The sequence below is a fragment of the Castanea sativa genome, chromosome 5 (assembly GCF_040712315.1).
Source record: "Castanea sativa cultivar Marrone di Chiusa Pesio chromosome 5, ASM4071231v1".
Lineage (NCBI taxonomy): Eukaryota > Viridiplantae > Streptophyta > Magnoliopsida > Fagales > Fagaceae > Castanea > Castanea sativa.
This window is the reverse complement of record NC_134017.1, coordinates 70,949,158-70,963,706: the sequence shown is the minus strand read 5'-3', so window position 1 is coordinate 70,963,706 and position 14,549 is coordinate 70,949,158. Positions and strand designations below refer to the sequence as shown.

Sequence of the window (14,549 nt, the reverse complement as noted above, 5' to 3'; positions counted from 1 at the left end):
ATCAAATTGCCCTTAATTTTGCCACTCAAACGGTGTTCTTCAACATCTCAAGAAAAAGGTACTGGAGTTATCCTTAACACCCCACTAATAAATGATAAATGAAAATGAGTATAGGCTCCTATGTCTCAAAATACTTGTCTTCTTGTGGCAAATATCTCAGAGACCAGATGTATAAATAGAATTCCTCTAAAAAAAAATAATGCAAAGATTATAAAACTTTCATTATAAGGTGTCTCAGAAATTTCTCAATCACCATCATTTTAAAAAAAAATGTTTATTATAATATGATGTGATACCAAGTCGATTTTAGAAGAGACCAGTTAAAATACCTCGTCCTTCACCATGATGAGAATGGAATATTGAGAAAGTGTCATTCACCCCCATCCAAAATTAACCAGCCTTATGAGAAATACAATTGACACCCAACTTTGATATCGTACTGATATCAGTTCTAATTGACAGCGAACTTATATTTACGATTGTTTACAGTTTTCAGTCCATAAACAAGAGCTATCTGAGAACTGGAATAGAAGGTCCACCACTTATTAATATATACTGATCTTGGAAAGCATCTTATCTAGTCAAACTATCGAGGATATATTTCAGTGAATGATGCTTCATTAACAGACCATCCATTTGATTGGTTTGTATGTTGATCAGACTCAACCTCCGTTATTGGCTTATTTAGCTTTGCTCTGCTTCGATGCAAAAATGCCGGTTGCTGAGGTAATGGTAGCGTAACAGAATAGCTGTTAAGCATGAGAGCTATTGTTGCCATTGTAGGTCGATTTGCAGGATTTTCTTGAACGCACAACAAGCCCATATGGATGCACCTAATAACTTCATTTCTTGAATAAGAATTTCTCAAAGCGGGATCCAACAATTCCAAGGGTGTTCCATTCCTCCATTGTTTCCAAGCCTGCAGAAACTCGTTAAAAATGTGAAGTTCATCAAGTTCATCTTTCTTCCTCACAACCAAAGAAAAATAATTTCATTGTAAAAGTGACAAATTTAAAATATTTGATTCAAACTTACATAACTCAATAGGTCTTCAGCAAGTTCTGATTGATAGAAATGGGTATTCTTTTTGCCACTTATAATCTCTAGAACTAAGACTCCAAAGCTAAACACATCAGACTTCACAGAATATCGTCCATGCATAGCATACTCCGGAGACATATAACCACTACATTCAAGAACCATAAAGAAACAACCTTAAGTAAAATAAAATAAGGAATTTTTAACTTAATCATAGTATCATATCTGTAAATTTTGGAACATCTCAAGCTAATCAATCTCCTAAGATAATCCCTCTCACAGCATTGATATTTACACATGGCAGAGCATGAACTGATGGTGTTAAAGTATATGTATATTTCATTTCTGTAACTCTCACATGTTATAAGAAATAAATAAATTTGTGATTAAGAACTTACAATGTTCCAACAATTCTATTTGTATTCGCTTGAGTTTGATCTACTACAAATATCCTTGCCATGCCAAAATCTGAAATTTTTGGGTTCATATCATCATCTAACAAAACATTGCTAGCTTTGACATCACGATGAATAATTCTAAGTCGAGAATCTTCATGAAGATAAAGAATCCCTCGGGCTATTCCTTCTATAATCTTGTAACGTTTTGACCAATCCAATTCTCCTTGCTTTGATGGCTCTATAATTTTGTCATAATTAAATACTCAAGTTAGGAATGAGATTCAAATGGACAAGGAAATATGCTGATTCAATTCGAAAACAAAATTTTATTACCATCTTAGCATTTCAGCTCCTTGGCACTGATTCAATTTGTGAGAAGTTCAAGACAAGTGAATTTTGATGGATACGTCAGTGATCAGTATCATGTGCTCCGATACTAATCAGTAACCATACATACCTTAGAGGCATTAAACAAAGAAAGAAAGAAATAATTGGATTTAAGTTCAGATGGCTAACCAAATAGAAAGTAATCAAGGCTTTTGTTGGGAACATATTCATAGACGAGTATCTTCTCTTCTCCTCCCAAGCAAAATCCTAATAGTCTCACTAGATTTCTGTGTTGAAGCTTGGCTACCAATACAACCTCATTCTTAAATTCTACTGCACCCTGTCCAGATCTTACAGATAATCTTTTCACAGCTATATGTTGTCCATTGGGAAGGGTACCCTGAAAATATATTTGAACCAAGATTAAACAATCTTTTGTGTGCAAAAAATTCTCATTGACTTTCAGTATTAACTTAATTTTTACCATGTAAACGGCACCAAATCCTCCTTCACCTATCTTATTATCCTCTGAGAACTTGTTTGTGGCAGCTTCAATGATATCTAAGTCAAACTGCAAGGACTCTACATTTGTAATTTCGACTCCACCTAGACAACAAAGCAGTAAATATAATGATTTTTTTAGAAAAAAATTCCAATTGCAAATTGTTTATACCACATAGACCAAAAAGCAAAGTAATCAAATAATAATCTTTTATTCTTCACCATTTTCCTCTGGTAATGTATTATACTTCTTCCTTGCTCTCCGACAAAAGAAGCAACAGCCAATGAAGAGAAGAACCACAGAAACAGCAATTGGGATAACAATGGCAACAATTATTACCGATGACAATTTTTTTTCTCCTGCATACAACGATATGCATCATTTACTTTAGAAAGTAAGACAGCTCATCGTGATCCTTTAATATTAAAAATAACATTATATATAATTAGTAAAAATAAACTAGACAAATGATATGTCAGTGACAGCCCAACCAATAAGTAATATTTAAAGAATGAAGCAGGAAAAAGGCCAATAAAAATTCTGGCCCAATTATATCTTCTTCTTTTCTAAACTCTGGTTATTTTATATTATAGCAAAAAACCAGGAATTTAATCAATAAGATTTCTATTTTGTCTATTAATAACTCTTAGCATTAGATGCATCAAAACCTCAATCTAGTATCATGGGTGTCATGCCAGGCTTCCTCCTGTATTTACTCAGTGTGTAAGACAGTAAGACTACACAAATTAATAATTCTGGACACTCAAGATAATTGTTTAAAATTATAACAATTAAATAAACCGTCTTCAATAGCAGAAGATCGAGACAGGACCATCTCTCAACAGCAAGACCCAATTAAGGCCACATAGGGTCTGAAATTGTTAAGCATCACAGATCTGGAAAAAAATAAACTGTTCTTTATAACCGTACCTGGTGGAGCAAGCGGAGGAAGTATAGGCGAAGCAGATGTGATGTTGTAAAATGGGTACACTTCATATCTGATGTTACAACTTGGGAGCAGAACTCTTCCACCTTGTTTTCCATTACAACACATAGGAAGAGCTCCTATGGCACTTCGAAAACACCTATAGCAATCAGACACAGTCAAGTCCGGCGTGCACTGCCCGAGACTGTACAGCTTCTCTGAACTCGTAACCTCATCTTCCTCCGTCGCAAACTTCTTGCCCGAGTCAGAGTTCGACGCTTTCGTCGCCAAAGAGTTCATCGCGCTGGCCAACACAGCGTTGAACCGATCACTCTCCGCCTCTGCGATATTCTGCGAACCGGGCAAGTCAAACCCAGGCACTTCGTTGATGGTAGCGAGGATGGATTGGTTTGAGTAACGCAAAAGGCACTCGTCGTACCATATTATAGCGGCTTTGTTTAGAGGACACCGCCGTAATAGGTCTTGTCTTGCAGTGGCGACGCAGTCTTGACAGACTGTGGTGTTGACGTCGCCACGACAGAGGAAGAGACCAGAGACCACGTCTTCGTCAGGAGTGTTGCCTCCAGCTGAGGCGTTGTGGAATCCATTGTTGTCTGTGGAGTTTGAGCTAAGAGAAGAGAGGACGAGGTTGAGGTTGGTTTGGTAGGTACTGTTTGCGGTGAACAAGGTTGTGTTGAAGCAGTAGTGAGCGCTGTAAGTGGGTGCTGATTCTGTACTACTGGTAAGGCTAAGCAATGCAATTAGCCAAAGACACAAAAGGAGTCTGGGAAATTTGAAAGAACGCATTTTGGTTACCTCAATTGCAAGGTCACCTAACATTTGTTCAATTTCATGTTTGTTTATTTTTTTGGGAAAGTTAGATATAGAGAAAATAATATAGGGTGATGGACTGATGGGTAGTTCAGGTGGGTCCCTAGAGGTTAGTCAACAAAGTAATCGGCCTACAGAAGTCTGTTTTTTTTTTTTTTTTTCAATTAATTTATTTACTGTGTAAATAGGTGAGAAGTTTTTAAATTACCAATTCAGCCTTTACTCGCTGCACCTTACCAACATTTAAAATTATAAAATGACAATGGCACCAAGGTTACCCAATGGTGTATAGAAATCACTGTTAATTGATAGAAAGTTAGAAAAAGTACGTCAAGAAAATCCTTTTATTTTTTTGCAACACTAGTTACATAATCCTAGTGCTTTCTTTTTCCTTAATTATTTTTATATTCTGATGTAAGATAATAAATTAATAATTAATAATCTCAGCAAAAAAAATATAATAATTAATAAAGAAAATATTTTTTGAATAATGGATTATTATGAATTTGGAATTTTAAATAGAGGTTGGATGGCAGACTGGCAGTAAAGGTTGTTTTAGAACCTTCCAAGCAAGTTCTTATTTCAGAGCCAAGGAGAATGTATTAAAAAAAAAATTTTAAAAAAAACACTTTAAATTCTGCGCGAGGGCTTCTAGGCGAAAAAAATGTACAAAAGCCTAAGTTAGATGGACTTCAACTAGGCCTAAAGGTGCACAAAGTAAAAGGCATCTTGTCCAGTAGCGGGTAATCTTTTAAAAAATGCTAGTAACATCATTTTTATTATAATTGGATCATATAATAAACTGTGAGTGTGATAATGTTTTAAAATGTATATTTGTTATATATTTATGTGGGTGTTGTCTCCTTATTACTATCCTTAATTTGTATAATTAAGTTATGATTTGCATTAATTTCTATTATTAATCTTTATATAATTTCTTGAATAAGATGTCATTCATTGTGTGTAATTTTCTATTTTTAAGAAATCATATGAAAAATATGAGTTTACAAGAATTTGTGAGAGAATGGAGGTCAAACTAAAATTAAGTGGAGCTAAAGGACCATGTTTAAATGTCTAAAGAGGTGCAGCTGGAATGCTTGGATCGTCTATCATGATTGGAAGCTTGAAATAAGGAAATAAATCAAAGAGGCAGAATCTGAAAAGGAAAAATCTGATTTGAGCACTGATCAGTATTTTGGACGTATCTCTCTCCTTAAAAATCCAATTGACATAAGGCCGGATGGTTTGAAACTTAAATATTTACAACTTTCCAGTTTTGAGTTTTTCGTAATTCTCAATTTTTGAAGGCCGAAATTAACTCACAAGTTACAGCTGTAAACTTGGACGAAAATTAAAATAGTAAAAGTTTTATTTTTCTTTAGACACTTAGACATTAGGGTTTTGAAGGGAGGCTGAGAGAACGAATTTTGAGGCAGTGAAAACCTTGTATTTTCCTTTCTCTAATGGCAGCCTAAACTCTTTATTAGGGCTAGGGGTTATGTTTCTTTTATACAGTATGAATATTCAATGTGATTCTTTCTAAGATTTTATCAATAACATATTTGATTGTTCAATTAGATTTCTTTTAATGTATTAGTTCTTCCATACTTTCAATAAGTTCAATCATGTTTTTCTTATTGTTTAGATGAATTTCTAATAGTTTCAAATAGAAATAAGGTTTTAAAGTGAATGGGTTTTTCTGAAAACTTTTATAACCGCATTATTAATCGAGGTTATCATGCATTCTTGAATTGTCTCAGTTCAACCGAATCATAAGTTTTTAATTGCATAAGAGTAATCAATTATGAAATATATATTTTCTTAGATCACAAAAAATCTCATATCAATATAGGGAAACACCCCGATGCCCTAGTATTTACATTATTGATTTAAATAAGTTTTTATTATTATTCTTGTTAACAATCACCAAGCAAAAGTATTTTTCTTCTTCACCCAAATTGTTATTTAATTATATTGTCTTTGAATTTACTCTACTCCTTGTGGTTCAACCTCGGTACTCCAAGAATTATATTGCTACGATCTTCTGCACTTGGGAGTGAGCAAGCAATTTTGGTGCTGTTGCCGAGGAGTTGTTGCATGTTCAGAGGCAAATTTTTTTTTTTTTGGAGCAAAGCATAGCTAGTGGAAATTCTTCTATTGGCAACTTCGTTCCATTTTTTTCCCCTTATTTTGTTTTTATTTTTTCTAGTTGTTTTTATTTTATTTGATTTGATTGTCTATTCATTGTTGCATGAGCATTTGGGTTAGAAACGAGAGAGGCAGATTAGAAATTTTCGAAACATACTTTGGTAATCTTTTTGACACACCTTCACCTTCACGTTCTTCATCAATCATGGGTGACGAAACACGTAATAATCATGAGGAGAATAGAAGAACTATGTATGAATTGTTGCATCCCACACAAAATTATGTTCCTTCATGCATCATGCTTCCTCCTAATGCACCACATGTAGAATTGAAACAAGGTTTATTAGCAATACTTCCTGACTTTAGGGGACAAGAAAATGAAAATCCTTATGTCTATGTTAGAGCTTTTGAAGAGGTAATTAGTAGCACAAAATGTTATTGAGATTGCTAAGTTACGTTTCTTTCCTTTTTCTCTTAAGGGTAAGGCAAGAAGTTGGCTTTACACCTTAAAACCTAGGTCTATAGGTAGTTGGGGGGGAGATGGCCAAAGAGTTTTTTAAGAAACATTTTCCTCCCCCCAAAGTCCAATAAGTAAAAAGAAGGATAGTTAGTTTTTTCCAAGGAGAAAATGAGACCTTATACCAAGCTTGGGAAAGGTACAAAAATCTTTTCAATTTTTTCCCAACTCAAGGGTATGAAGATTGGAGCTTGGTTAGCTATTTTTATGAAGGGCTTACACCTAGGGACCGACAGTTTGTTCAACTCTCATGCGGAGGAGACGTTTTACAAAAAGAACCCGAAGATGCAATGGATTATCTTGATGAGATAGTTGAAAACTCTAATAAATGGACTGGATATAGCCCTATGGACTCCACTGATAGGACTAGAACTAACACTACCACTTCTAGTGGAAGTGTTTTCAAGTTGAAGGAAGATGATAACATGAGTGCAAAAATCAACATGTTAACTAAAGAAATTGAGGCACTCAAAATGAAAGGAAGTAAGAGTATTAGTGCTACCTTTAGAGAGGACCCAATGGAGGTTTGTGAAATCTGTCATGAGATAAACCATGCTACAAATGAATGTACATCACTTTCATCATTCTTAAATGTGCCAGAAGAACAAGTATATGCATTTAATTCATATTGGCCAAATAATTCTTCAAATTCTAACAATTATAACCCAAATATGTGAAACCATCTGTATTTGAGTTATATGAGTGACAATGTGTTGAATCCTCCCACTCCAAGGAATTTTAATTCACTACATGCATCATCATCATCTAGACCTTCCTTGGAGGATGCACTTAGTACTTTCATTCAAAGGCAAAGTGAGCAAAATCAAAAGTTTGAATCCATGCTCACTAGGCTAGATGAAGAGGTAAGAAAGACCAAGAGTCATATAACTAGGCTTACAAATTCATTGAGTGGGATAGAGACAAGGAAGCTTCCTTCCCAAACTCAACCCAATCCCATCAATCAAAATCTAAAAATTGGCTCTAAGGATAAACATGAGGAAGTAAAAGCCGTGACCATTTTGAGGAGTGGCAAAGAGATTGATAACAGTGCTCATTTAATAACTAAGAAATCTAAGGAGACCCCAGTTGAGAAAGAGAAGGATAAAACTGAGTCACTTGGATTTGGTGAAATTGAACAATGCCCAATCCCTCCACCATTTCCACAAGCCTTAAAATTACCTAGGAAATTGGACAGCGCATTTGAGATATTAGAGCACTTGCATCAAGTCAAGATAAATTTGTCATTATTGCATGTTATCAAGCAAATGCTTGCATATGCCAAGGTAATTAAGAACCTATGCACCATCAATAGAAAGCATCATGTGAAGAAGACCACATTCCTAACAGAGAGGTAGAATAAAAGTAATGGGTTCACAACACTGCCAATCACGACCTATCATGTAAACAAGTTGTAACAAAAGTTGTAAATGGTCCTAGCATTAGGACAATCATTTACTAAAATGCGTCAATTGAATGTTTCATGTCACTCGCAACATGTGACCCACATGTTGTGAGTGAGCAGATAATAATAGCATCAAACAAAAGGATTCTATCTACAAAACCTATAGTTGTCCATTTAACCTAGAGACCCAATGAACCTACTCAACCTGAATTGACACGTTGGGATTCAAAAGGCGGTTGGAGGTAGTTATCTTTGTCCAAAACTCAACTACAATGGATCGAATGTCAGATTTCCCCTTTAGGAACTGACTAAACCCAACACGTTCAATATCGTCATCTTCGTCTTTTTTCCTAATGATTTATCTTACCAAATCTAGCATAGATCTCGAGTTTCTCTCTAACATTTTATTGACTTTAACTGCCACCCATTAAGACCTGAGCCACCCAAACCACCATTCATTTTGAGTCAATAACAACTTATGTTCTTCCCCACCCTAAATGTTTGAGTTGAGTTCATGTTATGCACAAATTCAGCCTAAACCGATCTATATACACCCTTCGACACCATAAAAATGAAAGTGAGTATAGGCCCATATGCCTTAAAATGCTTGTCTTTCTTCTTGTGTCAAATTTCTAAGAGATCAAATTAATAAAAAAAAGGCAAAGATTTGCTTTAAACTAAGTAGTAGCAATTCCTGCAAAATGCATATGCGTCAAGTAGCCATTTAGTGAAAAATTCAATCTTGACATGGAAATTTTCATTTAAATATAAGTTTGGACAGGTATCTATTTGAGACATTGATACGTGTGTATTTTTGCAAGAATTGCTGCAACTTAGTTTGCAACGAATCCTTGCCCATAAATAAAATTCCTCTTGAGAAAAAAATTACAAAGATTATAAAATTTTCAATATAAGGTGTAACAAAAAATGCTCTAAGTCTATCAATTTTTGCAGGTGTTGACAAATGTGCAATTTTGCAAGAATTGTTACAACTTAGTTTGCAGGAAATCTTGCCTATAAATAAAATTCTTCTAGAAAAAAAAAATACAAAGATTATTAAATTTCAATATAAGGTGTGTCACAAAAAATGCTCTAAGTCTATCAATTTTTGCAAGCGTTGACAAATGTGCATTTTTGCAGGAATTATTACAACTTAGTTTGCAGGAAATCTTGCCCATAAATAAAATTCCTCTAGAAAAAAAAAAATACAAAGAATATAAAATTTTCAATATATAAGGTGTGTCACAAAAAATGCTTTTAAGTCTATCAATTTTTCTATGAAATGTTTATTTGGGAATAACTTATCTAGATGAAACTAAAAATTTGTTACCAAAGCTGTGTTTGTTTCGGTGTAAAATATTTTCCGAGTGAAAAATAATTTCAAGTGAAAATATTTTCGGGAAAGAAAAATATTTTCTAGTGTTTGGTTGCATTTTAAAAAATACTTTGAAAAATATTTTTTGGTGTTTGGTTGTGTTCTTGAAAATACTATAGAAAACACATTTTCTACTTGTTGCTCAAATTTTCTCACATTTTCTCAGCTTCCAAACAAATATATAATATTATTTTTCAATATATAAACACAAAACAAACAAAACCCAACAAAAAAAAGTCATAAAATGTTGTCAAATTGAGAGAAGAAGGAAGAGAGACCAGTGCGATTGGGTTCGATCTCGCGGCGGAGGGGACTGGGTTTGATCTCGCGGCGGAGGTGGCTGGGTTCAATCTCGCGGAGTGGTGGGTTCGTCGGAGTGGTGGGTTTGACGAATGGGTTCGTAGGAGTGGGTTTGAGGAATGGGTTTTCTGTGTTTGAGGGATGGGTGTGGTGGGGTTTGAGAAATGGGTTTGCGAAATGGGTTCGTTGGAGTTGTGGGTTCGTCGGAGTGGTGGGTTCGTTGGAGTGGGTTTTCTGGGTTTTAGGGATGGGTATTGCTCGACGAAGATGGAGGGGACTTCCAGCGAGGGTGGGTTTGAATAGATGGGTCAATCGGAGGTGTGTGGATAGTTTGATGTGTGGATCGGACTGGCATGAGGGAGATGGTTGAGCTCGGACTGGCGGTAGAGCTCGATTGGCATGAGGGAGAGAGCGAGAACGCGAGAGTGCGTGAGAGGCGGAAATGAGAGACGGAAATGAATTGAAGGTAAAATAGAAATGAAAATTGTTTTCAGTCTAGGAAGGGGTATTTTACGGTCAATGGGAAATGATTTTCAGTTTGACCAAATTTTCAGTGGCTGCCAAACACACTCAAATGCGTAAAATATTTTCTGAAACTCATTTACCGTCCAACCAAATGTAGCCTAAAAGTACGCTAAATAAATGTAAAAGTTAGCTGAAATAGTATAATGAGACCCATGAATAATACCAAAAAGTACAGTAAGAACCATGAATAATAACAAAAATAAACTAAATAGTAAAATAAGCCAGCAAAAATAATCAATGCCAAACACATGCAAAATATTTATAAAAATAATGCAAATTTTTTTTTTTCTTTTCTACGCACCTACCGAACCCAACCCTGGCAACCGCCAGTACTCTACTCTTGGCTCTGTATTTGCTCATAAATTGGCCAATTAGCATTCACAATGAGTACTTACATTTATTTTTGATATATTAATGAGTTTTTGGCCGCAAGGGGAGGTAAAACCTTAATAGAGGAGATTCCAAAGCCATGTGCAGGCATAAGTTCAAGTTTCATCACTTGGAAACAAAAAATTAATTCAAGTTAGATAACTCCTTACTTCCTCCCACTATCGAGGGTATACTTCAGTGATCGGTGCACCATCCACAGACCATGGCACTGTCTGGCTTGAAAAACTATTATCATGTAGCTCCTTTGATGGCTTGTTCCTATTTGCTCTACTTCGAAGCAAAAAAGCTGGCTGCTGAGGTAACTGCAGGCTAACAGAGTAACTGTCAAGCATGAGAACTACTGTTGCCATTGTAGGTCGGTTGGATGGATCTTCTTGAACACACAATAAGCCAATATGGATACATCTAATGACTTCATTTCTTGAAAAAGAACCTCTAATAGTTGGATCCAACAATTCCAATGGTGTCCCATTCTTCCATTGTTTCCACGCCTGCAAAGATTATATTGAAAATCAGTACTTTTTTTCCCTTTGTCAGGGCCACCTCTAGAAACACCCCAATTAATTTCTCTTCAGCACTTGGAACTGACTCTATTGGCATTCATAAAGTTCAATCAAACTTGAAATAATTTGATCCACACTCACATAGCTTAAGAGGTCCTCATCACATTCTGATTGGTAGAAACAATTGTTCTTCTTGCCACTTATAATCTCTAGAATTAGGACACCAAAACTAAACACATCGGACTTTACTGAAAATCGTCCTTGCATTGCATACTCTGGAGACATATAGCCACTACCCACAAGTACCATCAATACAACAAAATTAACAATTCACATTTCAAAAACCAATTATGGTAGTATATTTGAGTGTGTATATATCTATATATGGTAGTATATTTGAGTGTGTGTATATCTATATATATATATATATATATTTTTTTTTTTTTCAATTACCAATCACCTTAAAAAGTACACGTATTTTCCTTTTCAGTAATTCTCATGTGCAATATAAGACAATAAGGGATTATGTTGATTTAGATTAAGCAAAGTCAAATATAGTGATTAAAAACTTACTATGTTCCAACAATTCTACTTGTATTTCCTTGAGCTTGATCCACTATAAAAATCTTTGCCATGCCAAAATCTGAAATCTTTGGGTTCATATTGGCATCTAACAAAACATTACTAGCTTTAAGATCACGATGTATAATTCTAAGCCGAGAATCTTCATGAAGATAAAGAATTCCTCGGGCAATGCCTCCTATGATCTTATAACGTGTTGACCAATCCAGTTGTCCTTGCTTCTCAGAGTCTATAAATTTTCAAAATTCAGTTTTCAACTTAGAAGTGAATGAGACTCATGACAAGTGACTCAGCTTTTTAAATTTGCAGTGATTCATCTTGTGAAAAGTTCATCACAGCTGAATTATTCAAAACATTTGTGTATTTGAGATGTCATGCGATTTTAAAGTGATGTATGTATCACTGTATATACTTTAAGGCTACTAGGCAATCCCTAGGACACGAAATAAAAAATAAATCAAGAACAGGGCATAAGTTCAAATAGGCCAAACCGAATAAAAAGCAATCAAGGCTTCTGTTGGGCACATATTCATAAATGAGTATCTTTTCTTCTCCTTCCAAGCAAAAGCCTAAGAGCCTCGCTAGATTTCTGTGTTGAAGCTTGGCAACCAGCATAATTTCATTCTTAAATTCTATTGCACCCTGCACAGAGCTTTTGGATAGCCTCTTCACTGCTATTTCTTGTCCATTAGAAAAGTTACCCTGGGAATATATTTGAATCACAGTTTAGGACATTTCATGTATATATATCACTAAATTTTAATATTAACACTATTCCTACCTTGTAAACTGTGCCAAATCCACCTTTCCCAATCTTATTATCATCAGAGAACTTGTTTGTTGCAGCTTCAATTGTGGCCAAGTCAAATTGCAAGGACTCTACAGATGTAATTTCAATTCCATCTACACAGCCAAACAATAAATATATTGAATTCTGAAAATGATGAAAATATTACAGAAAAAATGTTAGGCTGCATCGATGTAAAAGAACAATTACATATATATGATGATCAACTAAACCTTTTAATGATCCTTTTTCTTCCAGTAATGTATTGTATTTTTTGCTTGTTCTTCTACACATGAAGCAGAGTCCAACGACCAAAAGCACCATAGAAACAGAAATTGGGACAGCAATGGCGATTATTGTTAGAGATGATTTGCTTTTTCCTGCATAAAAAATTAACATTTCTCATTGGCTAGGCAAAACTTTGATGGTTCATTATGGGAATTAAAGGTCCAGAAAGCTAAGTGAGTGTTACAAGGTCTGTTTACTGTAAGATTATGTAACATAACTGATTAAAGGGGGAGCCACAGGAAGCCATATAAATATATATATATATATATATATATGATTAATGATTATGTGCTGAAACCTTAATTGGTAAAAGTAGTTGAGAACTTGAGAATTAAAAACGCATTTGCGATGTGTTTAGTACTGCCCGCCATCAACCAAACCCAACCCCCCCCCCCCCCCCCCCTGGTTGGTATAGAGATCTGTAAGGAAGTGACTTCACTTTTGAAATGTCTCCACTATATGCCTCAAGCAGTACTAACTTAATTAATTAGTCCAGCTGACAAAAAAAATACTAATTAAATATTTAAATTCACAAATTTCTGACAATTTATCAACATAAACACAAGCTCAAGATTTATAGATACTTTAAAAATTGTGCTCCTAAATATTTTCTATTTTCCTTTCTTCAAAAAACTGATTTTGTCAAAGCAAAAGAGATATATAGCAATATTTACAGCGTACCTGGAGGAAGTGTAGAAGATGATGCAGTGGAATTAAAAAATGGGTAAAGTTCATATCTAACATTAGAGCTCGGAAGCAGAACCTTTCCACCTTGTTTTCCATTGCAGCATATGGGAAGAGAAGCGATGGCACTATCCAAACATGTCAAGCATTCACTCACAGACAACTCCGGTGTGCACTGCACCAGGCTATACAGTGTCAACGAGCTTGTAAACTTGTCCACCGCCGTGGCAAACTTCTTATTCGATTGCGAATTCGCAGCTTGCTGAGCCAACGATTTCATGGTGCTAGCCAACAACCCATTAAACCGGTCCAACTCAACGACGCTCTGGTTGGTAGTGAAAAAGTTCACATAAGGTACTAAGTTATTGAGGAAAGTCTCGTTTGAGTAACGCAAAGTGCACTCATCGTACCAAATTAGGACAACTTTGTCTAAGGGACAACGTTTTTGTATGTCTTTCGTTGCAACGGAGATGCAGTCTTGGCAAGCAATTGGGGTGAGATCAGCACGGCAGAGGAAAAGGCCTGTGACTATGTTGGGTTGGTTTTGACCCACTTGGGTTTTGAAGAAACCATCTTGGTTTGTGGAGTTGGAGGATAGAGCAGAGAGGAGGAGGTCGAGATTGGCTTGGTAGGTGCTGTTGGGTGCGAAAAAGCTTGAATTGGAGCAGGAGTGAGAGGCGTATGTAGGTGCTGACTCAGTGGTATGGCTAAGCAAGCTTAATAAGAGAAAGAAAGACACAATCTTAATCGATATGGGGATTTCGAAGTCGACCATTTTTCCGCACATCGCTTAGCTTCCCTGGTCTTTTCGATATAAGAGAGAGAGAGAGAGAGAGAGAGAGACAGCTCCAACTAATTTTTTAGGATAAGAGAGAGAGAGAGAGAGAGAGAGAAAAAAGATAAGGTAGCAAGATTTTTTTTTTTACCCTTTTAAACGAATGAAAAAGATGAGTGTATGTCACGTCTCTTAAATCGGGGGTTTGATATATACACTTAAAAATTAAAAATTGTTATTTAAAAATATACA

The 14,549-nt window shown here is 35.4% G+C and overlaps 2 protein-coding genes across 3 annotated transcripts; both read right to left on the bottom strand.

The window, feature by feature from the left end:
• Nucleotides 1-4,053, bottom strand: LOC142637244 (cysteine-rich receptor-like protein kinase 25). Of its 2 annotated transcripts, XM_075811526.1 has the most exons (7): nucleotides 3,196-4,053; nucleotides 2,487-2,624; nucleotides 2,248-2,369; nucleotides 1,953-2,163; nucleotides 1,437-1,674; nucleotides 1,036-1,186; nucleotides 1-919 (listed from the first exon to the last, which is right to left on the bottom strand). In XM_075811526.1, the coding sequence occupies exons 1-7, from the start codon at nucleotides 4,028-4,030 to the stop codon at nucleotides 587-589; spliced, it is 2,028 nt and encodes a 675-aa protein (XP_075667641.1). In that variant the 5' UTR covers nucleotides 4,031-4,053; the 3' UTR covers nucleotides 1-586. The 2 variants fall into 2 exon arrangements, with proteins under 2 accessions (XP_075667641.1, XP_075667642.1); XM_075811527.1 differs by lacking the exon at nucleotides 1,036-1,186.
• Nucleotides 4,054-10,519: 6,466 nt separating this feature from the next.
• Nucleotides 10,520-14,477, bottom strand: LOC142637245 (cysteine-rich receptor-like protein kinase 25). The gene is made up of 7 exons (XM_075811528.1): nucleotides 13,520-14,477; nucleotides 12,784-12,930; nucleotides 12,545-12,666; nucleotides 12,255-12,465; nucleotides 11,755-11,992; nucleotides 11,323-11,473; nucleotides 10,520-11,169 (listed from the first exon to the last, which is right to left on the bottom strand). Exons 1-7 carry the CDS (start codon nucleotides 14,307-14,309, stop codon nucleotides 10,837-10,839), a joined length of 1,992 nt encoding a protein of 663 aa, XP_075667643.1. The 5' UTR covers nucleotides 14,310-14,477; the 3' UTR covers nucleotides 10,520-10,836.
• Between the last annotated feature and the right edge of the window lie 72 nt (nucleotides 14,478-14,549).

Coding starts and splice junctions, on each gene's coding strand:
- LOC142637245 (XM_075811528.1), bottom strand. CDS start 14,309: ATGTGCGGAAAAATGGTCGACTTCGAAATCCCCATATCGATTAAGATT. Junction 12,466..12,544: donor GATTTGGCACAGTTTACAAG/GTAGGAATAGTG, acceptor ATATATTCCCAG/GGTAACTTTTCTAATGGACA. Junction 11,993..12,254: donor CCTTGATTGCTTTTTATTCG/GTTTGGCCTATT, acceptor GAAAATTTATAG/ACTCTGAGAAGCAAGGACAA.
- LOC142637244 (XM_075811526.1), bottom strand. CDS start 4,030: ATGTTAGGTGACCTTGCAATTGAGGTAACCAAAATGCGTTCTTTCAAA. Junction 2,370..2,486: donor TACATTACCAGAGGAAAATG/GTGAAGAATAAA, acceptor TTTGTTGTCTAG/GTGGAGTCGAAATTACAAAT. Junction 1,187..1,436: donor AATAGAATTGTTGGAACATT/GTAAGTTCTTAA, acceptor TCTTGAATGTAG/TGGTTATATGTCTCCGGAGT.